Below are 27,107 nucleotides of genomic sequence, written 5' to 3' on the forward strand. Positions count from 1 at the left end.
AAGTAAGTTAAACATAAAATGTGACTCTGCCTTAAAAAATACTTTGTTCTTGGACCAAAATAAGACTTCCATACAGATAAGGCCATAGTGAATGATGCTTCATGCCTGCAATGAAGTATATTATAAATAAACTGTATACATCAATGTTTCCATGGTTCAAAGGATAGGGCAGATGTTGGCAGAGAAGATTTCTAGAGTTCATTGAACTTGAGGCACTCATAACGATGATGATAATCATTACAATACTGAGCACCTGTTATGTGCTAGTCACTGTATTAGAGAAGCATTATTTTTAATTTCAGTCATTTCAATTACAGAAGTAATACATGTTTATGACAATTCAAACAAGAGCAGTGTTCAAGTAGAAGTCTCCTTCTCCTTCACTCCAGTCCCACCTGTCTAATGAACCACTATTGACAATGGTAGGTACATCGTTCCATAACTCTTCCATTGTTTATACATTCCCCCAGCTACAGGGCTTACACTGAGCTGGTTACAAACTGGTGAGCAATCCAGCTGCTCAGAGCCAAGATCCCTTTTGTTAGGCTTGAATCTGTGCTTTATAAGTTGTTTAATAGTTGCTTAATAATTAGGATCAGCTCTGCTTAGGCACATACTTTTGACATTGTTTTTATATTAACAACTGGACTCTCCATGCAGTAGCATAACTTATTCAGCCATTTTTTTATTGGTGGATATTCAGGTTTATCCAATTTGTTGTAGTAAAAATCCTTATATACATGGCTATATTTTGGCACCATATTTGTCAGAAATATTCTCATAAATAGGATTACCAAGTCAATGGGTATACACAGGTTTTTAAAATCTCCTAAGTAAAGGATCTGGGATACATGAGTTTAGGTCTATGGGCTCCAAATAGCTTGAACAGATAAAGTGGAAATTGGATGGAATGTTGAGGAAAGGGCTAAGATAAAGTCATGGCAGCAGGAAACAACATGGTGTATCACGGGACAATAAGGGACTCAGACCCAGTAAGCCTGGTGGTAAAGTCTGGGGGCACTTAGATGCAGTGGGGGGGCCTACTGAAGGCAGGGTAGCATGGATCTTGATGTTAATGGGAAGAATTTAGACTTGCTACTCTAGGAAGCAAAGAACCATTTATAATTATTATTGTAACATTTGCAATAACAAGACAAATGATTAAGCAACCTTTCAGAATCGGAAGAAAAAAAAAAACCCAGCAGTCTGCTGACCCACACATATTTGAGCTTGAGCGTGGTGTTCTTTTCCAGACCATATGGACGCTGGCAGTCTCAGTTTCCTCAGGAACTCCTTGAGTAATAGAATGAGAACAACTCCCTGTTCAAATGCAAATGCTTTCTCATCAACTCAAAATTGCTCGTATTATCAAGTTTGAGAAATACAACAACAGCAAAAGCCCTCTAAGGACACAATCAATGACACACCACAGGCAACTTCCTATTCCCAGCCCTTTCTTGTCTCGTCACAGACTGAGACTGGAGACGCTGCTGGAGCAATCAACTTTGAGCCCTAACAAGTCCACTCTCCTCCTTGTCTGATTATCTTTGTTTTCAGTTTTAGCAGATCCTCCTGGAGTGATAATGGTATTCTGTATCCTCAGCCAACCAACAGGTCCAGCCAAGGGTGGTCTTACCTTAGCATGAAAGGCCAAGCCCTCAAATCTCTGTGGCATTTAGTATTTTACAGAAGCCCATTGGTTTATACAACTTCAGTTGTAACACAGCAGTTGCCTCATCAGAAAAAAATGTGGAGTCTGAAGTGGAAGCAAGATAATCCAACAATTCCATCATACACAAAACCTAACCACCCACCCCGTACGTATGTACGTACACACACACACACACACACACACACACACACACACACACACACCTGAATATTACTCAGCCATCAAAAAGGATGAAATCTTACTACTTACATTGACAAGGATGGAACTGGAGGGTATTACACTGAGCAAAATAAGTCAGTCAGAGAAAGACAATTATCATATGGTTTCACTCATATGTGGAATATAAGAAACAGCGCAGAGGATCATAGGGGAAGGGAGGGAAACCTGAATGGGAAGAAATCAGAGGGAGACAAACCATGAGAGACTCTTAACTATGGGAAAGAAACTGAGGGTTGCTGGAGGGTAGGTGGGTGGGGGGATGTGGTAACTGGGTGACAAGCATCACATGATGTGATGGGCACTAGGTGTTATACGCAACTTATGAATTATTGAACTCTACATCTGAAACTAATGATGCACAATATGTTGGCTTATTGAACTTAAAAAAAAAATCCTAACCGCTCTTTGTCTTTTTTACTATTTTTACTCCTTTCCATCCTGAAATATTATTATACTCTATGGATCCATCATTTACCTTTTTCTTCAAATACTCTGTAGGTGATCTCATCGACTTCCAGAGCATCAACAACATCTTTGAGTGAAGGACTACTAAATCTCCTGATCCAAATTCTGTTCTGAGTTCCGGACCCACAGTTATTATTCCCTATTGGATATCCTTACTGAACTGAAAGCACTTTCAGCCAGTAATGCCACCATATGATTGTTTCTGGCTGTTGTCCATTCTAATTGGTTGGTATTGATATCATACAGTCACACTGTACTGGTAGCTAAATATTCCTCATATTATGTTTGATCAAAGCCCATCAAACTTAACCTGTCCCAAACTAAACTCCTCAATTATTCTTACTGCTTCCAATCTGCCATATATCTTATACTTCTCTCTTAATTAATAGTATCACCATCAACTCTCTTACCTAAGCAAGAAACTTGACAGTCATTTCTATTTTCTCCCTATTTGGCATCCATATCCAGTGATCATGTCTAGTTATTCTCTCTCTAGATTTTTATTTATATCCATGCTCTCCTCCCCAGGGCAAGCCACTCTCAATTCCTTCGTTTATATACTGTCATCATTCACCTCTCCTATTGTCTTAGCTATTTGCCCTAATTCCATCATGCCCACTGTCTAAACCATTTCTCACATAGCACCTAAAGTTACCTTTATAAAATATATATATATTACCATGTAATTTCAAATTCCACAAAAATTTTTCCTAGTTTTATCCAACAGAAACATGTAGGAATACATGTTAGATAAGGAATAAGATAGAATAACAGTTCAGATTTTATCAAAATAAAATGTCCTATTATGAGCCATTCTCTGTGTTGGACACTATGGACACCATGGAAAAAAGACTGGTACCTCTCTAGCAGGAAGACAAAACATTTATAAATTAACCCCAGTAGTTAGGGTTACCAGATAAAATATAAGACACCCAGTTAAAGTTGAATTTCTGATAAACAATGAATAGTTTTTTAGTATAAGTACACCTCAAATATTGCGTGGGATACAGTTAACACTAAAAATATTAGTTCACCTAAAATTCAAAATTTTATTTGCTAAATTTAGTAACGCTAAGTGTAATAAATGATGATGTATGCTAAAATAAAGGTATGCAAATTACAAAGCTACTACAAAAGAGACAGATTAACTCTGTCTGGAAGGCCTAAAAAAATCTTCGGAAAGGAGTGACACCAATTAAAGTGATTAAGAGTAGTTAATTGGGTGGAAAATGTGTGTGTGTGTGTGTGTGTGTGTGTGTGTGCATACACGCACACAGGCACTTGCAACATGAGAGACATTTCAGGCAGAGGAGAAAGTATTTTCAAAGGCAGGAAAGGGAATCAACAGAGTATTTGCAGTGCTGCGCTGATAAATGTGCTATTGTTTCTCCAAAACAAATAACAACCAAAAAAAAGTGTTGATTTATATAGTTTGCCCATTTCCATGGTACAAATACTCTGACCAGGGCAGATTTCAAATAATAAATGTAATGTCACTTTAACATGGAGTTGGTAAAAGATGTGGTACTGCAATATTTCTATCATTTCTAGCATTTCTAATGTGTAGATACAATGCGAGTAACTCAAGAGCATAAATACTCACATGCAGCAAAATAATTAGGAAGTGTGATTTTTGTGTATTTACTACCTTTGTTTTAATGTAACTTCCCTAATTGTAAGTTTATGTGATTTAATTTTTAATAGTAACACTGTTTAAACAACCAGCTTATAAGGTTTTTGAAAATTTATTCATTTTTTAAAAAGATTTTATTTATTTATTTATTTGTCAGAGAGAGAGAATGCGCACAAGCAGGCAGAGTGGCAGGCAGAGGGAGAAGCAGGCTCCCCACTGAGCAAGGAACCCAATACGTGACTTGATCCCAGGACCCTGGGATCATGACCTGAGTTGAAGGCAGACACTTAACTGACTGAGTCACTCAGGCGTCCTGGTTTTTGAAAATTTAACAGCTCTCATGAGTTAGTATAGACCATCCTTAAGCACACCACTGTGTGTAGGTGAACTTCAAGTCTATACGGGTGAAGTATAAAGTGTTTGTGTGAAAGAGGATGTGGTAGGAACATGAAAGAATAGTCCTGGGGAATGTGGGCAGTGGCAGGTGTTAGACTTCCCTTTTATACAACCCCCATCAGTCTACATATGGAAAGATGGATGATAGAGATAGATTAACAACAACAACAACAACAACAACAACAACAATAATAATAATACATACATACATACATACATACTGAAGGTTTACCACCTCAACTTACAGGATTCAACTTACAAAGTGTCCTACTCACCCCTGCACAATGAACTAAAAGGAGCAATTAGCATCAGAGGTCTGAGTAACAACTCCATCATCTACTGGTAATCAATAAGGTAGAAACCAATGCCTTCTTCCTGGGGGAGAAAATTAACTGAGGTTTAATGTGGCAAGGGGTTTGTATACCAAAAATTGCCAAATAAAATTCCCAGTTAGCGTCACTGTGAATCTCACATATCTTTTCAGAAACATGGACATTCGCTGCTTCTGCACAAGGTAGAGACACTCTTATTTCTTACGATATAACTCCAGCATTACAGATTTTCTTTCTTTGTCTCTTCCTATTCTCTCAAAGATCATCCTGTTCACATTGGCTTTAATTCCTTCTAGGCATGTTTGCAAACGTTACCTCCCATTTTCCTTTTCATGTCTCCCTTTATTTCATTCAAGAATTACATAGAGTTTCAGAACAGAGAGATGTTTCTCAAGCCCTTTTGCCGCCTTCTCTTTCATAAACAAACATATTGCAGAAATCCAATGTCAGATTATAAATACAGTTTCCTTGCTTCTAATAAATTCTGATTATAGCTGTTAAAATGATCAACAATAGCAATTTATAATCAATCAACCAATATGTAAAAGTTAACACCTTTTATGTGTTTTGGCAAGTTACTAAAAGCATGCAGAAACCTGTAAGCAAGAGAGACATAATAGAAATGAATAAAGATGAGGAAATGCCAGGAAATCCAGACATTGGGTTTGAGCTTAACTGGAGAGGCAACAGCAAACCAAAATACATTTTGAATCAAAAGTAATATGATGAAAATGGGATTTAAGAGAGAATATTTTAAGAGTGTACCCAAGGTAGTTTGTATATAATCAGCAGCTTCATATCTGTACTTAAAATTTATATACAACTCACTGCCCCCCAATTTTTAAAATTGATAAATATAAAATTTGTGCAAGGAAAACAAATAGTTCCTTTGGCCCACATCTCAACATTCAAAAAAGAGTCTAAGAATAAAAGACTAAAGACATGGCAAGTGGTCATTTTTCTTGTATATTTTGCAACATCACTCTTCTGGTAATCACATCTAAAAATATCTTTACTTTTAACTGAGAACTGACTGGACTAGCTTTAAAATTTATAATTTTATCAGAAGAAAAACATCACAATTCCTATGCCAATGTGGAAAGAAAAACTACAAAAGTTCTTTTGTTCTGATAATTCAATACAGAGCCTTTCTGTGTATGATGTAACGCCCACATTTAATATTTTCATGAAAGAGAGTGGGACAGCACTGGCACACTGCAGGGGGTTTCATTTTGGTGCCCAATTCCACTTAAACACTCTTGACCATCTTATACAAGAATTAGGAAAATAAAAAAAACTAAAATAGAGCTCATAAACTCAGCAGATTTAAGACACGTGCATAAATGAAGAAGCGGGAAGAGATACGTGCTCTAGGGAAGACAGGTGTCCCAGAGCTCATAGAGGAGAAGAAATCCTGGTAGGGTGGCTGGTCGGATAAGTTTCAGAGAAAATTACATGTGAGCAGGTAGTGTAGGTCACAAAATTACATACTGAAACCAGTAGGAGCAAAAGGAGTGGAGAGCATTTTCAGTGAGTAGGGAATAGCATAATTTTGTAAATCACATGACAGAAGGTTTTGTGGGAGTGAAGACATCCAGGCAGTGGACAGTTAGGGCAGGGTCTATAATTCATTCATGGGCTCTTGGGCCTTGGGCCTCTGAGAGGGCAGCTGCTCTGACCACGGCTGGTAGGATGCTTTAGAATGGCCAAAGAACAGCAGACAGAAAGGCCAATTAGGTTTCCAACTTCAAGTCAAAGAGAAGGGGAATGTGAAATAAGAGGATGGCAGTGAGAAGGGAAAGAAGAAACAGATGTGAGAGACGATTCAGAATTAGAGCTGACAGGACATAGTGACTGATTACATGTAGGAAGCACAAGGAAGGGAAGAGTTGAAAATGACTCAGGGATTTCCCATCTGGAGGACAGGGAGAATGGAGACAGTGCATACAAGACAGAGAAGGTGGAGAAGGATGCGGTGTGTGACTGTGCGTGTGTGCCAGGGAGTGTGATGTGGAAGGGGATACAGAGTTCAGTTGTTTGCGCAGACCAAGCAACATAATACCTGAGTGCCTTTATGTATAAAGTACCATGTTGGTCACTGGGGAGAGTCCAGTAGCAAATGAGATCCCACTTTGTTGAATGTAAAACATTTAAATGTCGTCTAATCTTAATTGCAAAAAACCTAAATTTTATTTTCATACACACACATATACACACATAGAAATATAACTCAAAGCCATACTTCTTCCAAGCCTGAACTTTTCTCATAAATATGGTCCAAGACTATCCCCCTAGCTATCACAGTAAATGACACTGCAAAAAACCAGCCCAAGTATTTTAACACTTTTCAGTGCTCCAAAGGATAACAGATGGTGGAAATAGCTCTCTGGAACTGCATGGAAAGGCAGAGTGAGAAAAAGCAAATGGACAAATGAAAGGGTTTCATTCTCTTCCCTGATTCTCCATATTCTCTACTCCTTAATGTTTATCAACTCACTATATTTACAATAAGAGGGATAGCAGAATCCATCTTGGAGTTATTTGTCCATTGGCACTCATTATTCAAATCAAACCATAGTTTGAATCAAAAGAAAGCAATTTGTAACAAGTTCCAATGGTATAACATAGTATTATGTATTATAGTAGACCAACACCTTTCATAAATTACTGCCTCTACCTTAAAGAAGTATACACTACAGGTAGGGAGACGATACCAAAAAAAAAAAAAAAATGTTTAAAGCTAATAATTTCTTTTTTTTGAAAATCAATTAAGGCAACCAAAGAAAACATGCCCCAAGACAGCACACAATTTATGGACAAATGACTAGTATACTTCTGAAGTATTGCAGGAGCTCATCCTTAAATTATGTATCAATCCCCCTTTCTGCAAAACAAATAAGAACCTGCTTATTTCATATGTAAGGAAACTTAAATGCAAAAAGTCAGTCACTGAGAGCAATTTTGTACAAGTTTCTAGGTCTATCAAATTTTATATCCTTCATGAATTTGTTCCAATTTGGGGTGAATATCATGGAGAATGTGATTTACTAATTATGTATTATGCCCACGATACTCCCACCTAGAGTGAATTCTTCGAATCAAGAAACGTATGGCTTTCTTATCATCTTCTAACCCCTCCACAGCATTGCCCAGGATTGAGAGCTGCCCAAGAAGAGAGCTGATGGTCTGAGTGTGGATCTTCACTTGGACCACTGAAAGGGATTATCAGACTGCCTCTAAAGAAGTCTGGAGCCCAGGCTCTGGAGTCACTGCCTGGCTTGGAATTCTGGCTTCACTATTAGTGGATATAAGTGCATGAGCAAGTAATTTACATCTCTATGCCTCAGTTTCCTCATTTGTAAAATGAAGATAGCAATTGTAATTTATAGAGTTTTGTGAGAGTTAAATGTACAAGAAGTGCCTAAAACAGAATAGTATTTAATTATGGTTATTTTTGTCACCAAAGTTGATAGAGAACCAGCAAAGAGCTAAAAACAGACAGTCTCTTCCACCCTAACCTTAGCAAAACTCAGGTTGGTGAGCGGTTTTGAAAATCTAGATGTGTGTCCTTTTCCTTTTTGATGCTCCAATATGAAATAGTTCTCACCATTGTGCCAGAGTCTTCTTTCCTATGGATCCCCCAAAGGAATCAGAAAAGAGGTGCAAATTATGGGGAATGTAATTCCCTAAAGCCACATGCCTTTTCCATTTCCTTCCTTTTTCATTAGCTTTCCTAAGGTAGTGCCCAATTCTAATTCTTGGACAGTTTTTACAGTCTTTCCTCTTCCTTTTGCCTTTTTCTGCTACATTCCCTTGTCACCAGAGCCTGCTGCTTTCTCCTTCCAAATGCCTCTGTCATCCATTTTTTCTGTAACCACTATCAGTACTATTATGAACCATTTCTGGTCTATTTTAATCATCTTCTAATTGGTCTCTTTTTCTCCAGGAATGACCTATTATCATCCATTATGCATACCTCCGAAAGATTTGTCAGCCCAAAGCGTTCCTTTCAATCTGGGTAGCTCTGTGTTCAGATACTTTCTTGTCTTCCTTCAAAGTAAAAACCAGTTCCCTGAGTCTGGATTTCAAGGTCTCAACCTTCCTTTATAGGTTTATGGTCCTTGACTCTTTTGCTAAATAGACTTTGGTCATTTCTTGCATTGTATCTTTGATATCTGCTTAGCCACCAACTTATGTATCCATCCATCCATCCATCCATCCATCCATCCATCCTTCCATCCATCCACTCATCCATCCATCTCTCATCTTCCACAATTAAATTATAAACTCCTTGAGAGCAGACCTTATACCTAACATTATTTTGGGAAACTTCCTTTCATCCTCCAATTTTACACAGTATTTAATACATAGCTTGTGCTCAGTAAATATATTTTTAAAGAATTACATAAAATATCAGCATATAATTAATTGTTAACATAAATAGGATAAAATGCCAAGTATTACTGTCTCTAACAAGTTTTCCTGACTTCCAATTTTGAGTTAGATTCCTCTGTGTTTTCATGTCAATCTGTGAATTCTTTCATAGCCTTATCATCATACTTTGTTGTGTCATCTGTTTACTTGTCTGTTAGTTTAACTTAGCTCGATCTTATTAATAGTTTTATAAGTCTCTGTGTCAAATGAATGACTAAAAATGAAGAAATCCATGTAAAAATATATGCTACATATATGGGTCATTTGAAAATGATGGAAATCTTATTTAATATTACTCATAGTTAAATAAGACTTAACAGGTCTGCTTCAGCATGTCATGTTCTGAATTTGTCTACCCAATGACCTCAATTATATATTACTAGTGATGTTATCTAAAGTCATTAAAGACAGTCTAGACACATTCACAATGTTTAATATTTGTTATATGTATAATAGATGAGTGCATTCATTTATCTACCAAGATCATTTTTTACTAAGTAAACATTAATTTGCTGCATAGATTGCCCAAGGTCCTGGCCATGATCTTTTCCTTTTATTTAATACCTTCCTTCTAATACCAACGCAGAAGTAGCCAGTGGGTACAGATTTTGCTTTAGCTATAAGCTTCCTGTTTTTGCACAAGAACCATCTATTTTCTTGGCACTGGCATGCTGTTCTCATCATAGACAAAAGACTCTGTAGAAGAGCAGAAGAAATAGCAGTGATTCACAGAGTAACCAGGCTGGGCCCTGAGGCAGAGTGACTTTCTAATAATAATATTGCCAATATGAATTTCCCTTTGTATTCTCTCAACATGAGTTTTGGGAGAGAAATCCAATTCAGAGATAGTCACATTAATTTTGATTTGTGGAATTATCACTCATCCCAACTAATCTTCATTTTCACTGAGCATTCCCGTAGTACATACTAGTGGTTCTAAATCATGAGAGTACGTCAGGATAGCTTGGGGATATTTTCCAAATACACATCTTCTGGCCTCCCTATTCATGTATAGTAGGGAGCATTTGATACATAATAGGCTAGTGTGAGGGCAGTGTATCCTTTTAAAAAGTACCCCAACACATTTTTATACCACTAGTCTCATTAAGAGACACTATTAGATAAGATACAACCTATGTTTTAACTGAATTAGTCAAAAAGTATTTTTTTTCAAATTGTGCCAATATGAACACACTGTAAAAGCTTCATAAATATTTGTTAAATGGACAAAATAATGAATAATGTAGAGATTGTTCACTTCTATTTTAGTAGACTATGTGAGTAATATTTATACAATACTTTATACACAACTCTCTTATGTACTTTATCTCATTCCATCCTCAAAACTTGTCAATGAGATAACTAGAAACAATTTTCTTCTTATTTTCAAGATGAGAAAACTAAGATTTAAGAAGGCAAACACCCGGACCAATGTCACCCAGCAAGTGAGAACCAGATCAAGGACTAAAAATATTTGGTTCAAACCCTGAATGTTAGGATTTACCCACTACTTTCTGAAGAATTCCAAAATTCCTAATCAGAATGTAAATTATCTGGATATTTTGAATTCATCCTATACTATGAATCCAGATACCTGGATTCTAGACCTAGATCTGACCCTTTCTTGCTGGGTGACCATAGGGCAATTCACTACCAAAGTTCATGTGTCGTCTGCCATATCCAGGCAAAGGGCACAAAGCATCAAAGCTCAGTTGTGACTTGAGTTAAGGCTGACATTAAATGAATTCAATCAAAAGTCTGTTTAGGCTTCTACAACCTTAGTTTTTTAGGAAATCTTCTTAAAATTAATTCTTTGTTTCTATGAACAACTTTCATATGGCCAAAGATTGACCCAAGAAAGCTGAAGGGATGAAGATCCACTGAACTAGCTGCTTGGGTCTGGCCCTAGGCCTAAGGTAAAGGCGACCTTTAGTCTTCCTGATAGAATCAACAAGATAATAAAGAATAAGAGTCTACTCAGATGCTCTGCACAGGAGGGGAAAAATTGTTTTTAGCTAAAACACCGTCTATTCTCAGGAACAATGGACACAGCATACAAGGGGCAAGGTCCTCCAATGTCAGGATCAGCAAAATAGAAACTGTTCAGAGCATCATTAACAGGGGACATAGTTCAGTCAACAAGGGGTAACTGATAAAAGTAATTTATGATTAATTAAGGTCCATGAAACATAACTGTTACATATAAAACTACAATGGGTCTACTCTTACGGAACTAAATTTTTTTAATACCGAAGCAGCTGAAGAAGGCACCTTCTTTCTGAGCATTCAGACAGAGATAAAAACAATATTATCTTAAAATAGTTACAGTAGAAAGAGGGGCTTTAGAAGACTCTGTGAACTGGCATAGAATGATCTGCATAAACTAGAAAACCATATAAAGAGAATGAAGACTATAAAAGCCACACAATTTTAAAAAAATTCTGTCACTTCCTAATTATAACCATGAATCGGAAATGTCAGCATTCCTAGTATTCTCTATTTCCAAGTTACTAGCTGTACTGACTATATTCTAAAAGACAAAAACATATTTTTCTTTAGTTGGAACTTTAATTTTTTTACTCTTACTTGCTCCATATGATCCCTACTGCAGGTGGTAATAGAAGTATAGACTATAACACTGAACAGTTCTCATGGTATATGCAAAAAAAAGTTAACAGCAAAAAAATAAAACTCGTCACATTTTGATATAAACATGTGGCTAAAAATAGTACTGAACAGGCTGCTTGTCTCTGAATAATACTTTCATTCATGATAAAATATATAGATAAAAGATCCTTTGCATATGGAAACATATTCCCTTTCTTCTTGGCTGAATTTTACTCAAAAATGAGATATCTTTCAAAAAAGGAGCAATATTTTTATCTAGTATATATGTTAGAATATTTATTTCCTGTAGTGTAGAACACCTACAAAATTATTAAATCTTCTATCCCAGCAGAATATCAGAGTGCAAAAAAATCACAAAAGAACAAACATTTAAAATGGCAGTCTAATCATGTTTCAATATGTACGCAATTTTACTTTTCATCACTTTTTACCTTCAATATTTGACATTCTACTCAAATTTACCTAAGTAATACAATTGAGATTTCTAAATTTTTCATTTACATATGCCATTTAAGATACATTTGTGTTCATAATAGGATGCTTAATATTTTATGAGAAAACACATTCCTACACATTATGCATGCAATGCATTCAACCTGACACATATCAGAGATTACACATATGACTTGCAGCCTCCTCCCTTCAGTACACATACCAGAAGTTCCTCTTCTCCTTTTTTCATCTTTTTTTTTAAAGGTTTTGTTTATTTATTTTGAGAGAGAGTGTGCACGCGCACACGAGAGTGGAGAGGGGGCAGGGCAAAGGGAGAGAGAAAATCTCAAGCAGACTCCACATAGAGCACAGAGCCTGATGCAGGGCTTGATCTTATGACCCAAGATCATGACCTGAGCCAAAATCAAGAGTTGGATGCCCAACCGAGCCACCCAGGTGCCCCTCATCTTCTCTTTCACTGCTTCCAAAACTTTACTGAATTACACTAAACTTCACTAAATTCCACTAACTCCATCTCCACTGCTACCAGCAGGTCCAAACCACCATTATATTTTGCCTAAACCACTACAACTGCCTCCTAAGGTTCTTTCATCCTCATCCAACCCACTTGCCATACTACATTGGATCATGATTCTCCCTTCTTCGAACTACTTCAAGGGCTTCTCAGTAGTCTTACATAAAATCCAAAGATTTGAGAGTTCTGTGGATGGAGTCCTTGTTTATCCCATCAGTCTTACCCATGGCCCTCCTCCTCACATTTCTCTGCCTTCTTTTAGTTCCCCAACCATGCTACACTGGTTTCCATTTAAGATCCACTAAACATACATACTATCCTCTCTACCTGGAATTCCCTTCTGCTGACTCTTCACAGGGCTGACTTCTCATCTTTCAAGTCTCTCCTTAAATATCATCTCCTCTCAGAGCCTTCCTTGAACCCGCTTTCTAAATAGATTCTCCTGTGTAATTCTCTACCACCGCACTCAGTTTAGGCCTTTGTTAAAAATGTAGTTTTTTCATCGATGTTTGTTGTTTAGATCCTCTCCTCCCACACTCTAACTTATACAAGGACAAGTACTCTGCTTTGTCCATCATCATATCCAGTACCTGGCCTGGGCTCTGCACACAGTACGGACTATATATACATTTGTTGAAGGAAGAATGAATAGCCTCACTGAAAATCAAGCAATGAACTGCTTCTCCTACTGCACAATCTCTACCAGTTGAAGAAGTTCACTTCCCCTCTCCTCGATGTTATCTTCTCATCCAAAGCAGATTTAACAGGTTCCCACGGAAGGAGTAGACCATACCTGAGCTGAGATCAGAATTTAAGAGAATTTGAAAAAGACTAAGTATAAAATCTGCTAAACTTTAGGAGCGGAGAACATCACATGGCTCAGGAAGTGCAGGGAGGTAAGATCAGGAAACCTAGGGAAACACAGGCCAGATTGCAGTATTCACAGGGCCTCTCCCAGGTTTTTAAGAGGAATCATTGTATTCATGATGGAGTTGTATCTGAGGTAGTGATAGTCTGCCAGTGGGTTGCCCAATTTTCTGTATTATTCATGGAACTTCTGCCATCCACTACTATAGCAAGACAGAGTTCTGCGCATTTAGTATACACATCCTGAAATCATGTCTGGTATGCAGAGCTTAAGGGTACAGTGACATAGTGACAAGGGCTCTGTTCAACTGTTTACAATTTCAGAGACACACTTTTGTTTAATCTGTTATCTAGTATAAGACACAGTGTTGATGTTAGATGTGATTTCAAATGAGAATCCATACAATCATGTATAAAGATATATGTATATTTCTCATACATTATGGGAAAAGTATATATATATATATTTTTTTTTCTCAGTTAAATTTTTGATTCTCAAGGCTATTTTAAAATTAGGTTAAATATAAGCTACCACATTTACATGATTAAATTCATTCTGATCCCATACATGTTGGTCCTCAGAAGTCCCTGTGTTATTTATCTGAACAAAGATTCTTGCTGCTGAAAAAACCATGCCCTTGAGATCTGAAGAAGTATGCCTATTAAAAGAAAAATTTGGATATAGCTTCCCTGTCAATTCAAGGCTGACTCATCTAAAGCTGTGAAAGGGAAAAGAAGAGTATGTGTGACACACATGCCCATGTCAAAAGCTTCAATGCAGATGGTACGTAATGATCCAGTCCAGGATGTGAATTACCACTGCACAGAGAGATCATTTCTAGAAAAGAAGAAATAGAAAGGATAAAGACAGAATGGCAAAGTAAAATTCGGAGACTAATAATAATTTGCACTTTTACCTGGAACCTAAATTCATTTTTTGTTAAATAAATGAAATTGATAATGAATTACAGGACTTACAAACATATAACAAAATTTATAAAAGTATAAATAAACACGATATATCCAAACAAGTTTTTCATTTTTTTTCCAGTTTCTCATCAGAGAAACCCAAATCAAAGAATCTCAAAATTATTAAAGAATTTGTATCTACAAGGTCTTTTATTTCTGATTGTCTCTAAACATACTGAACCCAGACTCTGAGGTTACACTGGTAATTTTTAAATAATGAAAGTGGTCATACATGTGAACACACACATGCACACACAGAACAGAGTTAAATTTATTTTCTAGGAACTATAAATCACAAGTGTCAATAACCCAAAATAATGGATGGTTCAAAAATTATATGGAAGTAACTTCTGAATATGAGCTTTTCTGAAAATATGAGGATTTCACATGCAGTACACTTACCTAAACATACATACACATTTATACAGAACCATTATAAATGTTCAAATAAAACAGAATTCAAGTAATCAAATAGCTTCCCCAAAAGAAGCTGATGGCATCACTGGTAAATTCTACCAAACACCTGAAAAAAAAATTACAATAATCTTTCACAACTCTTCCTAAATAGAATAGTAGGAAATACTTCCAAATTCATTCTATGAGACTAATATTACCCTGATACCAAAATCAAAGAAATCACAGGAAAACCACAGGAAAACCACATGGAAACAATACCACTTGTAAATATATATACACAAATCCTCAAAAATAGTAACAAATCAAATAAAGAAACATAAAATGGATAACCAAATGGGATTTATCCCAGGAATGTGAAATTGGTTCAACATATGAAAATCAATGAAAGCAGTATACCATATTAATAAAATAAAGGACAAAAAGGGTGTTGCCATCTCAATAGATGCAGAAAAAGCATTTCAGAAAATCCAACACGCTTCCATGATATGAACACTCAACATGCTAGAAATGGAAACAAACTTCCTAAACCTTATAAAAACAAAACAAACAAACAAACAAAACAACCATTGGAACCCCACAACTAATATCATATTTAATGAGGAAAGACTGAAGGCTTTCTTCCTAGGACATCTGCTGTTACCACTTTTTGACAACTAGATTCCAACATGCAAAAGAATGAAACCAGACCCCTAACTCACACCATATACAAAACGTAACTCAAAATGGATTAAAGACCTAAATATAAGAGCTAAACCTATAAAACTCTTAGAAGAAAATCTAGCAGTAAATCTTTATGACCTTGGATTTCATGATAGTTTCTTAGATATGACACCAAAAGCACAAGTAACTAAAGGAAAAATAGATCGCTTGGACTTCCTCAAAATAAAAAACTTGTCCTTCAAGGTATTATCAAGAAAATGAAAAGACAACTCACTATACAGGTGAAAATATTTGAGAATATCTGACAAGGATATAGTATCCATTACATATAAAGAACTCTTACAACTCAACAATAAAGACAAATAACCTAATTAAAAATGGACATAAAATTTTGATCAACATTTCTCCAAAGAAGCCAAATATAAACAACCAATGAACACATGATAAGATGCTCAACATCATTATTTATTAGAGAAATCAAATCAAAACCACAATAAGATTGCCATTCATACACTTCACACCCACAAGAATGGCCATAACAAAAAATACCAACAATGCCAAGTTGGCAAGGATGCATAGAAATTGGAATCCTTCTACATTGCTGGTAGGAATGCTGCTTTGAAATACAGTTTGACAGTTCCTAAAAAATGTAAACATATAGTTACTATAATGACCCAGAAATTACATTCACAGGTTTATACTCAAAAGAACTGAAAACATATGTTCACTCAAAAAAATATATATAAATGTTAAAAGCAGCTTTATACACAATAGCTTAAATATTGGAAACCATCCAAATATCCTTTTAACTGATGGATGGATAAACAAACAAACAAAAAAAGTGGTATATACATACAAAAGAGTATTATTTGGCAATAAAAGGGATGAAGTATTGATAGATGTAAACTATGGATAAATCTTGAAATATTATGCTAAATGATAAAACCAAACATAAATGGTCCATATATCAGATGATTCCATTTATGTGAAATGTCCAGAAAAGGCAAATCCATAGAGAAAAAGTAGTGGTTGCTAGGAACTGAGTTTGAGGAGAATAGGGCAATGACTGCTAATGGATAGCAGGTTTCTTTTTGGGGGTGATCAAAATGTTCTGAAATTACATAGCAGTGATACTTGCACAATTTTGTGAGAAACACAACTGTACCCCTAGGAAGGTGAATTGTACATATGGCATAAGAATCGTAGGTTCATTTTTAAAAGTAGGCAATCACCAACAAAGCAAAGCAAAACAAGAAAGACTGAATTATGATACATGTACCTCTATGGATTCAATTTATTCCTGATAATGTCACCTTCCACAATAATACAAACGTTGTATAAGCATATTTTTTCTTTGGCTATGCATTAATTTTCTGGATTTTTACTTTCAAATTCCAACTTCACCAGTTCTAGTATGACCATCCATCCCAATTTTCCCAGGACTGGGCTGGTGGGTTGGGGTCCCAGGACATGGGACTTTCAGTACTAAGCATGGTTAGTTCCAGGAAAACTGGGACAAGTTTGTTCTTGAATGATCTTGCATAATTTACTTTATTCCTCTGCTCTTCGTTGCAGTACAGGTGATACCCTCTACACTGCCTTTTCCAGTTTTTCTTTCTAACTCTATACTTTCTCCCCATGCTATTTCATTTGCTCTAATGGTTTTCATTATAAAGTAATTGCTCACAAATTAGTATATCTCACTAACCCTCTCCTGAGTTTGAGATATGAATAGCCAAATATCTTCTGGATGTTTCAATTGGAGATTGGCCATTAATACATAAATCTAATGCTAAATCTAAACTTGCTTTCCTGCCTAAATTAACTCTCTTCTTGATTTTATCACATTCACTTAATCTCTTGAGCTAAAGTGAGTTATCTCCCCTCATCTTTGCTTTATTACTATATCTAATGAATCAGTATACTCTAATTATAGTACCTGGGAAATTTTCTCAAATCTGCCTTACCTCTTACCTCTCCTATTTATCCCTGCTAACATCTAAGACTGATATTGATGAATATAGAAGAGTTTCTCGGACTTTCTAAAACCATACTCACTTTGAAAAACTCAAAAACCCATAACGATATGTCAAATTTCAAAATACGGTATTAAAAATAAAACCTAAGACAAGGCACAATTAATTATTTGCTTTCTCCAAATTAGACAAATGTCCTGTTCTTCAGAGAGTCTGATGCAGCACTTCCTACCTCCTGTCTTTCTCTTTCACATACAATGCCTGCACTCACCCCCCCCACACACATGAACTCCTACCCACACACACGACCACACAACACGCAGATACACATACACACACATTCTCAGTCTCCAGCAATGAACACATGTTTTAAACTACCCCAGCATAACCTGATGTTTTGGGCCTCAGGGCAACTGTTCTCTTCTTCTGGAAGACTGTACTTCAAAACGGCCTACCTACTGAACTATCCATCTTTCAAAACTCACATTAACTATTGCAGGCTCTGTGAATCTTTCCTTGACCACATCAGCCTCAAAGAGAGTAAATCATTTTTTAATGCCTTGCATTTATCATGAAGTATTATAATTTATTTGATTATGTAACTGCCACCTCCCACTTGAAAGAGAACTCTTAAGACAGGAATTCTGTCTCATTTATCTATGCATGTTATACCTGAGGAATAGCAGGCATAAGACTCAATTTGTTGAGCTCCACCATTATTTTTGACATATTTATTACTTTGATTAAGTGATGACAACTTATGCAGCATGTCTAAAATATGACTAAGTGACACTTTAATAATAACTGAAAAAGAATATTTGGATAGTTTATATACACAATTATCAAAAATATAAAGTATACTGACATGTGTATCCATCAGTCTAGGCTTGCAAAATAGAATGTACCAAGTACCATAAGTGTAGTCACCCTACTTCCTGTCTACCTACCATTCTCTCCCTCTTTTCCACACCCACACAGTCAAACATTTTTAAAAAGTCACATACAATCACTATTTCCTTTTCCTGACTTCTCATTCCTCCTCACACTTGTCAAAATAGAATATTTCCACCCACTTATATATTAAAACTGCTAGGACAAATGCCACCAATGACTTCTATATGGCCAAATCCAAAGGACATTTTTTATCTCTGAAGTTATTTATTGATTTTCTGCTGCATTTGATATGGAGATTCCCCTTGAGCTCCTCTACTACTTGGCTTCTGGTTCTTCTACTTTTTAAATTATTATTTCTCAGCTGAGCCAGGGGATCCTTTTCCTTTACCCATTCATCATGCACTGATTTTGCCTAGGACTCTCTGTCTGTTTCTTTTTCTGACTATGTATCTTTTGGTGATGTCATCTACTTTCCCAGTTAACTGAGTGTTTCAGGTTCATATACCCAACTATTTCTTGGACCTGCACCCTAGGATAATGCACAGTACCACAAAATCACTATATCAAAATACAAACTCCTTACTGCTTACCTACCTAGACCTAGTTTGCTTCTTTAATTCCACTTTTTCAATCAGTGGTCCTTAATTATCAAACAATTATATGATAGTCTCCCTAAACTCTTTCCTTACAAATCATGTTCAATTGACAGTAGCACGGCCAATGCTACTCCTTACTCAGCTTTTGAAATGTTTCCTTCCCACAGCCTCTGCTATTCCTATAGGTCAAGACGTTATCTTTCTTTGCACTATTACAATAGTCTATTAATTGATTTTCTTGCCCCTAGTTTTGCCCACATCACATTCTTATTCCATTTTCCCTACCTCTGTCAAAGTAAGTAATACATATTTTATATACCTACACACATATATATACTGCAAATCTGACTAAGCCACTCTCCTAATTAAAACCCATTAGTGCATCCTTATAACTAAATTTTATACTTTTACCCAGTTGCCATACACAGAAATCTAAATTCATCCCACAATATTAACCTGGGATACCTTCTTGGATTTTCTAATCTCTTCTATTCCATTCAAAATTAAAACCCAAAAAGTAGCCTTTATTGATTTTCAGACCCACTGAAAGGTTGTGACTCACAAATTTAAAAATGCTGACCTGCACGCTAAAGCCCACCCTTAGTCCCCAGCCCTCAATTTATTATTGGCCTTTTCTTATTAACCTAGAAAGACACATATGTGGATATGGAGAGCTCAAATTACAAACACACTACAGAAAAGCAGCAGGATAAGGAATGAATTGTAAACTTCAAGTACTTCAATTCACGTAAAGAGAGGTTCACTATTTTAATTCAGAAAGTTTAGGTGAGGACAGAGGGGGTCAGTATAGAGTCTCCAAAGGAACTGCAGTTGCTTCCTCTTGGCCACTATCCTCAGAGGGGCCACCAGAAAAGTTCTACTAGGTGCAATATAAATTACAACATATTTCTACAACTCTTAAGTCTATGGAAAGTAAAAACAAAATAAAGGGAAAAAAGTGATCTAAAGTTTCGTTGGGAAGGATGACAATTGTCATTCCATATCTAATAATTCTAATTTAAAACAGACATTAGAATGAGTGCGACCAATTAAAACCAATTAGAATTGGGAACCTATGTGGAACATAACATTTTAAAATCAATATTAATTCCCCAAAGAACTTTCCCAGAAACAGTGTGAATCCTAATATAATCCTAATATAAAATAAAATGTTTTATAATGCCTAGAACATTAGATAGGAAGTGGCAATCATAAGTTTTCCATGAACGATGAAGGAAAGTTCAATTATCAGAAAAATGGCTTTAGAGTAGGAACATTTATAGAAAAAAAAATATGGCAACATCATTAAGAGTACTTCTTTCAACTCTGTACTTTTTTCGACGTAATTATAAATAATTTTTTACTACACTTAAATCAAAATTATTTTTATTCCTTGAAAAGTACTCATTAAATACAGAAGATGATATTCAAGTATACTTATTGAGATAAAATCTATAACCAATCTATTGAGCCTCTTGAAATTTATTTACCAAAATTTTATTTCCTAAAACATAATTTTTTAAATGATTTGTGACTATCATATACAAAATATAGGATTTAAATGTTTTATTTAATTTCGTTCTTACCCAATACTTATAAAAACTTGTCATAGCAGAAGAATTACAATACTTTTCTTCTCACTTTTTACAACTTTATCACTTTATTTTGGTTTACTTCAAAGAATTCTCAGCTAAAGAAATCTATAGAAAATCACTCTTAGGACACATTTCTTCAAAGGCATTTAATAAAAACCTTGGAAGGAGACATTTCCCAGTAGTAACTACTTGGCTGTAATGGTTATGCAGAGTATTGCTACTGCAGAGACATTTTAAGGGAATGTTTAATTTTTCTTACTAACAGCATAATTCTAGTCAGAAGAGTGAATATACCCTGTTACTCTGCAGAATTTTAAAGCTACTGACATTTTATCTCAACAAAATCCACACTCACAACTCAGAATTTTTTTATTTGGTTTCTTTTCTACTTCCTGCTTCCCCTTTGTGTTGGTCATTTAACTCTTTACTAATACCTACACTCGCGGTTGCAATAATAAAAATGAAACCGCATGGGCGATCGGCTCTTTTGGATTATCCATACATTTAAGTAATACGGTGACAGTGGGTAATGGACTTCCTCTGCATTTCCCTTACTTACACACTCCCCTCTCTGTACCTTGCCTTCCTACTTCCCTAAAGTCTTGGACTCCAGCCCACATACATTCCAAATCCAAAAGGTACAGAATTTCTGCCTCCCTAGAGCCCTAAAAATGTGTCCTTTTCCTCTAATTAGTTTTATGCTTCCAGCATGGCATTAGAAACTTCATTTAACAAAGATACTTAATACAGAGTTCATGTTTCCAGATAATTTTATCTGACTCAACAGTAGCCTTTTTATTACACATACACGAGCAGTCAGAATATCTACTCCCACATGCAATGTGAATTAATAAATCTGTAACCAGTGATCTGTGTAAGAGACGACATTTTCAGTCAATAAAACTAATGCCATACTCACGGTGAAGGTTGGTGGGGCTGGTTTTCAGCATTTCTTGGTGTTTTGCAGGCAGCAGGCTTCGCCATGTCCCTGACAACACACCTGGGGCGCATGATAGACACACAACGCACTATTAATTATAAAAAGGGTAGAACACATCTGGAAATTAAACACGGTACTGAAAACACAGTCTAGTGGAAAATCTTTGTAAGCCCCTTCGATCTTAACCTGGAGGCCCTGGAAAAGCCCTTAGAGTTAGATATTTTTGACTTTGAATTCCAAGAGCTCAATTATACCCAAATAAAATCTGTACTAGCCACTTTGATTTTCCTTTTAGCACCAATAAAATGATTGTCAGCAGTTTTCCCCCATAGAAGAAATGCTACTGAAAGCTTTGGGCTCGCAATGTGATGATATCTGAAAGCTTAAAGATATGAACAGCTGTTGCGTTGATATGTTAAAAGAGGGTCAGGATTTTCTGCGGCTTTGGCTATTTTACTAAAAGATACGGACTCTTGTTTCATGCCATTCATTACCGCACGGGTTTTTTTCTTTATGCAGAAAGAGATCTAACAGGCCTTAACATGTTCCATGTTCAAAATCCCCTTCAAGTTAAGAAAAGAGAAAGACTTAGAAGGAAATGTTCATATGTAAAGTATGTGTGTGTGTGTATGTATAAAATAGAGAAAACACCTCCACAATGTGAAAAAAATAGTAAAAGGTCTTTGTGTCTTAATCCTCCATGACAAATTAAATAAATGCAGAGGACAGACAATGTAACAGAGCTCCAAAGGGCAGGAGAAGATACTGTCACCCTTGTGTCAAAAGGGCACATGGAGCACTGAAGAGATTCATTGGCAGAAATTTGAAAATACCGCCATCTAAGGCTGTACTTGGATGGCTCAGATATCTCTTCACCTCAAAAGCTTTAAAAAATATTGCTTTGAATAGGGAAGCCTCGGTTACAAAGCTGAGACCCCACATCTTAGACTTTGCTAAATGGAAAAGCCCCTTAGGACCCAGCATTCTCAACCATGAATCTGATTCTTAACAACTCCCATGGAGGCTTCTGGGAGGTTTGACTACACTACCAATATTTAAAGCCAGTCATGTTATTCCAGAAGTGGATCACTGGTGAGGCAGTGGCAGATAAACTGTTTTCCCAGAGCTAAAAGCTGCATGGCAAAATTCTCCACTTCTGAAAGAAATGATACAAGGAAACGTGGACACAACGCACAGAAACGTGCACACACACATACTAATCATTCCAAACAAGGTCAAGTAAGACTTGGAAATCAATATGCAACGTGACGAGAAAAGAAACTGGTACTATTTTAAAGCCTCGATATACTTCCTTCCCTCCAAGGATAAAAGTAAAGAAAGGTGGCATTTGTCAAGAACTAATGCTAAACTCTTAATAGACTGGTCGTTCGAGAGACAGGAGTCAAAGACATCCACAGGAACCACAAAGCCTTTTGTCCTTGTTCGGGTTTCACGGAAGGAGAAAGCCACTCAGGCATCAGGGTTAAGGGAATAACCAAGAAGGCTCTTGTTAGGGAGAAATAATGTCCTGGGATTTCTGAGCTCTGAAATGTTAGTCTAACTTAGACAAAATACAATGCTGAGGAAGTTGCATTTCATAGCACTGGAAAATCTTTAGCAATTCCCACTCAACTAAAAATAGTACATTTAGCATATTTAATCTACAGGCACTGGTTCGTTAAAATATCGGAAATATCACCAACTTTGGAAACCATTCTGAAGAATTTCATCTATGAGAAACCATATGCAATCTTCTGTCTTAGTTCATTTCTTTTTTTCCCTAAAGTTTCAGGAAGTTATACAAAGCTTTAAAATAAAATAAATCAGCCACTTCAATTACAGTTTTCCTTAGATATGCTTTTAAGTAACTCTTTTCTAATAAATGTGGATTATCAGCCAGCACTAAAGGTAGGATCTTAAGCAAAAAATTTTCCCCCCTGAGTGAAAGATCACATCTATATAAGAAAACTCTCATCTAAGCTCAAGTACCCAGTGGTTTTGGTGTAAAAGCACAACAGCCGATATACTGCTTCGTCTGCACAAATACAGAATCTTTCAAATAAAAACTTTATTTGAATGTCTGAACTTTATATATTGGATAATGAAAACAAATACATCAACATTCAAAAATTTAGTATTTACAATTAATTTAAATATTATTTTAGGCACCTGGGTGGCTCAGTCCATTAAGCATCTGCCTTCAGCTCAGGTCATGATCTCAGGGTCCTGGGATTGAGCACCCTGCTTCTCCCTGTCCCTTTGCCCCTCCACTCCTGCTCTCTCTCACTCATGCTCGCACTCTCTCAAATAAATAAATAAAATCTTTAAAAAAATAAAAAGTACATATAATTTTAAATATACTTAATGTACTTTAATTATTAAGCACGTACAACATATTTTTCATACCAACATGTATTCTGACCACAAGACTAAAGTGATACAGCTGGCTACTGAATCTGTGTTTTTGAGGGAAAAACAATTTGTTTCAGATTGCTAGTTATTCAACCAATTTGATGGGGCTCTAAACTATGGTAATACATACTCCTATATTTTCTAATTTGACTTCTTTTTAGCTGAAATTTCTTCTAGATCTAAGAAAGAAAAGATTTTTTAAAAACCCCTATGCTCGGATAGATACATAAAATATATAAAAAATACATAATACACTTGAGACTTCTGTTAGCTTGTGTGGATTAACATTTCTTTAAGATCATAACTGCATTGTGTTGTGTCTGGCATATCAGTTTGGAGGGGTAAGCTATAATAGTTTTGACAGTTCTAATATGCAGAAATTGTTTAGCACTGGTATCTTCTATTATCTTCCATGCATTAAACTTGTATTATATAGACCCCTCACACTTTAAGAAACACAGCAATATTTCAGTATGTTGTAGCTCTTATGTGTCTTCCTATACATATGATTTATTCCTTCAGCCAGACATAAGGAGGCCACAAACACTGCCAAACTGCTGACTTCCCAGAATTACTAAAGATCAAGAGACTAGGAGTTCAAGGGGTTTGACCTCTTATTCTTTGAAATGTCTTTTAATTCCTCAGAGATTTATCAGACATGGACTCTTAACAGTCTTCAAACTGCAAGTGAGCATTCCCTCATCGCTCAAGCATCACTGCAGATTTATGCAAATGAGACATTCTGCAACCACCTCAGGGGAATGTTCCTCCTGACTCCGCCCTCAGCGCTGCTGGGTTTTATGAATGACTGCAATCAATGCGATGAATGGCTGCCAACTGCCCACTCAACCACTTCTACTCTTCCCTGCACATACACAGAGAGAAACTCGAACTGCCACAAGCCCGTCGATGAGGTTATGGTTAGAGTTTCATCTCCTCAAACGGGAACTAAATGTGCTTCCAGATACTCAGAGTATGTGAGTTAAAAATCCTAAATGCTTTCAAAAAAAAAAAAACAATTTACATAATTACTTTCTCTCTTTTGAGCTTCCTTTTTGGGTCCTGTAATCACTATCCACCCCCCCCTTGACCCACCTGCAAAAAACAAAACAAACACTATTTTATGAAACTTTATCTCAATTTGAACTTTATCTAAATTGTTTTCTCTTTCATGACTAATGTCAGGAAACTAGTTACTGTGCACTAAGCTGTCAAATAGATATGACTTGTTTACATTTCTGTTCTCAATTTCTTGGTTTTTGAATTTTACTGAGATTTTTCCTATAATCACTGGAGATAAGTACATTCAAACAGTATCTGGGGAAAAAGTGTATTTGTGCTTACTTGTGTCCCCAAGTGTTATTGTACTAGTTTGCATTTGTCCTAAGAAACCTTAGAGACAGTTAAAATAACATAAGACTGAGAAAATGAAAAATACACAATCTTCTGATTTGCAGATCACTAATTAAAGTTATATAGAGGGGCGCCTCTGTGGCTCAGTTGGTTGAACATATGACTCTTGATTTTGCTCAGGTCATGATCTCATGGTGGTAAGATCAACCCCCACACTGGGGTCCTCACTCAGCTGGAGTTTGCTTAGAAATCTCTGTCTCCCTCTGACCCCCCCCCAACCCCCTCACAGGCTCTCTCTCTCAAAAAAAAAAAAAAAAGAGAGAGAGAGAGAGAGAGAGAGAGAGATAGATAGATAGAAAGAAACAAAGATTCTCCAGTAGTCATCTCCACCTTGGCTGATTGCAAATACATTTCTCAAAAACTTTAGGCTTTACTCCTCTTTTCTTACACCTTGCATCCAATTCATAAAATTGGTTCTACTTTCAAAATATGTTCAGAGTCTGACCATTTTTTTTTACCTCCTCAATTATTGCCATCCTGTCTTGAGACATTATCACCATTTACTTGGATTCCCACAAGACGTTTAACTGGTTGCCCAGCATTTACCCTAGCCCTCCTCCTCTAGTCTATTCTCAACTCAAATGCCAAAGTGACTCTTCTGAAAGATAAATCATATCATGACTGCTGTGCTCAAAATTCTGCAATGGTTCCCTGGTTTACTAACAAAGAAATTGCCAGAGTCCTCAGAGTCCCCCCAGAGTCCACCCAGGCGCCCCATGCTTGAGTAATTTTAACACTCTAAAACATAGTGATTTAGAATAGATTCTATGTAACACTTCTTGCAAGATTACAGCATATTTCTACAAATTTTTACAAAATATAAATTGATTTATGGCCAACAAATTTGTGACTTGAATAACTTCACTAAGTGTGTTTTTATATGGTTTGAATAAGTTTCATTCTCTTTCTGAACAAGAAAAAAGATATTTCTCAGCATATGACTTATTTAGTGGAAAAGACTCTTTAATGTCAAGTCACTGGTTGAACCAGCAAGATATATTTAACATGTAGTGTACTGATATTTTATCAAATAAAACTTTGAAATAATTTTATGTGAGGCAATTCCTTAATGGTAAAGAGAGAAAATCCCTTTTTCTTCTGATTGTTCTAAACATGTAGGAAAATAAGAAGTACTTTTGTTCATTTAATACCTATTATGTACCAAATGTAGATAGCATATCTTATTCAATCTTCAAGATACCTACCCTGAAAGGAGATATGATTGTCCCATTTAACAGATGAAGAAACTATACATCTAAGAGATTATTTTTCCAATAGTAATGACAAATATTGATATTTTAAGAAGCCAAGATTTTTATCAAGGTCTCTTTGGCATCACAGTTGACGTCCTTTCCATCATTGCAAGCAGCCTCCTGAAATTTACACAGGGGGGTCAGGTTGGTTAAATTAGAAATGCAGAGTGACCTTAAGACCAATGGCAACATTATGGAGTGTGAAATGGAAGACAGGCCATCTGGCATATAGTAAAAACTTATATAAGAAAAAGAATCAAGAAAGCTAAAAAGATTTTTTTAAATATATTTTCAAGACAGACAATACAATTGATAAAAATCTCTTCAAATATATTTTTCAAAGGAGGGCTTCAAAAGTGATCTCATTTC

The 27,107-nt window shown here is 36.0% G+C and overlaps 1 protein-coding gene across 8 annotated transcripts in view; it reads right to left on the bottom strand.

Annotated features, from left to right (window-relative positions):
* RIMS1 (regulating synaptic membrane exocytosis 1) overlaps nt 1-25,694 on the bottom strand; it is a 393,719-nt gene extending 368,025 nt beyond the window's left edge. For all 8 annotated transcript variants that reach the window (XR_015722249.1, XM_087856955.1, XM_087856957.1 and 5 more), the window contains exon 1: nt 21,640-25,694. Coding sequence is in view for 7 of the 8 variants with exons in the window: in XM_087856955.1 (XP_087713081.1) it covers nt 21,640-21,731 (92 nt within the window). In the remaining variant the exon portion in view is untranslated. The remainder of the gene's footprint in view (nt 1-21,639) is intronic.
* Between the last annotated feature and the right edge of the window lie 1,413 nt (nt 25,695-27,107).

This window comes from Ursus americanus, chromosome 29 (genome assembly GCF_024610735.1).
Source record: "Ursus americanus isolate L20-20 chromosome 29, mUrsAme1.1.p, whole genome shotgun sequence".
Taxonomy (NCBI): domain Eukaryota; kingdom Metazoa; phylum Chordata; class Mammalia; order Carnivora; family Ursidae; genus Ursus; species Ursus americanus.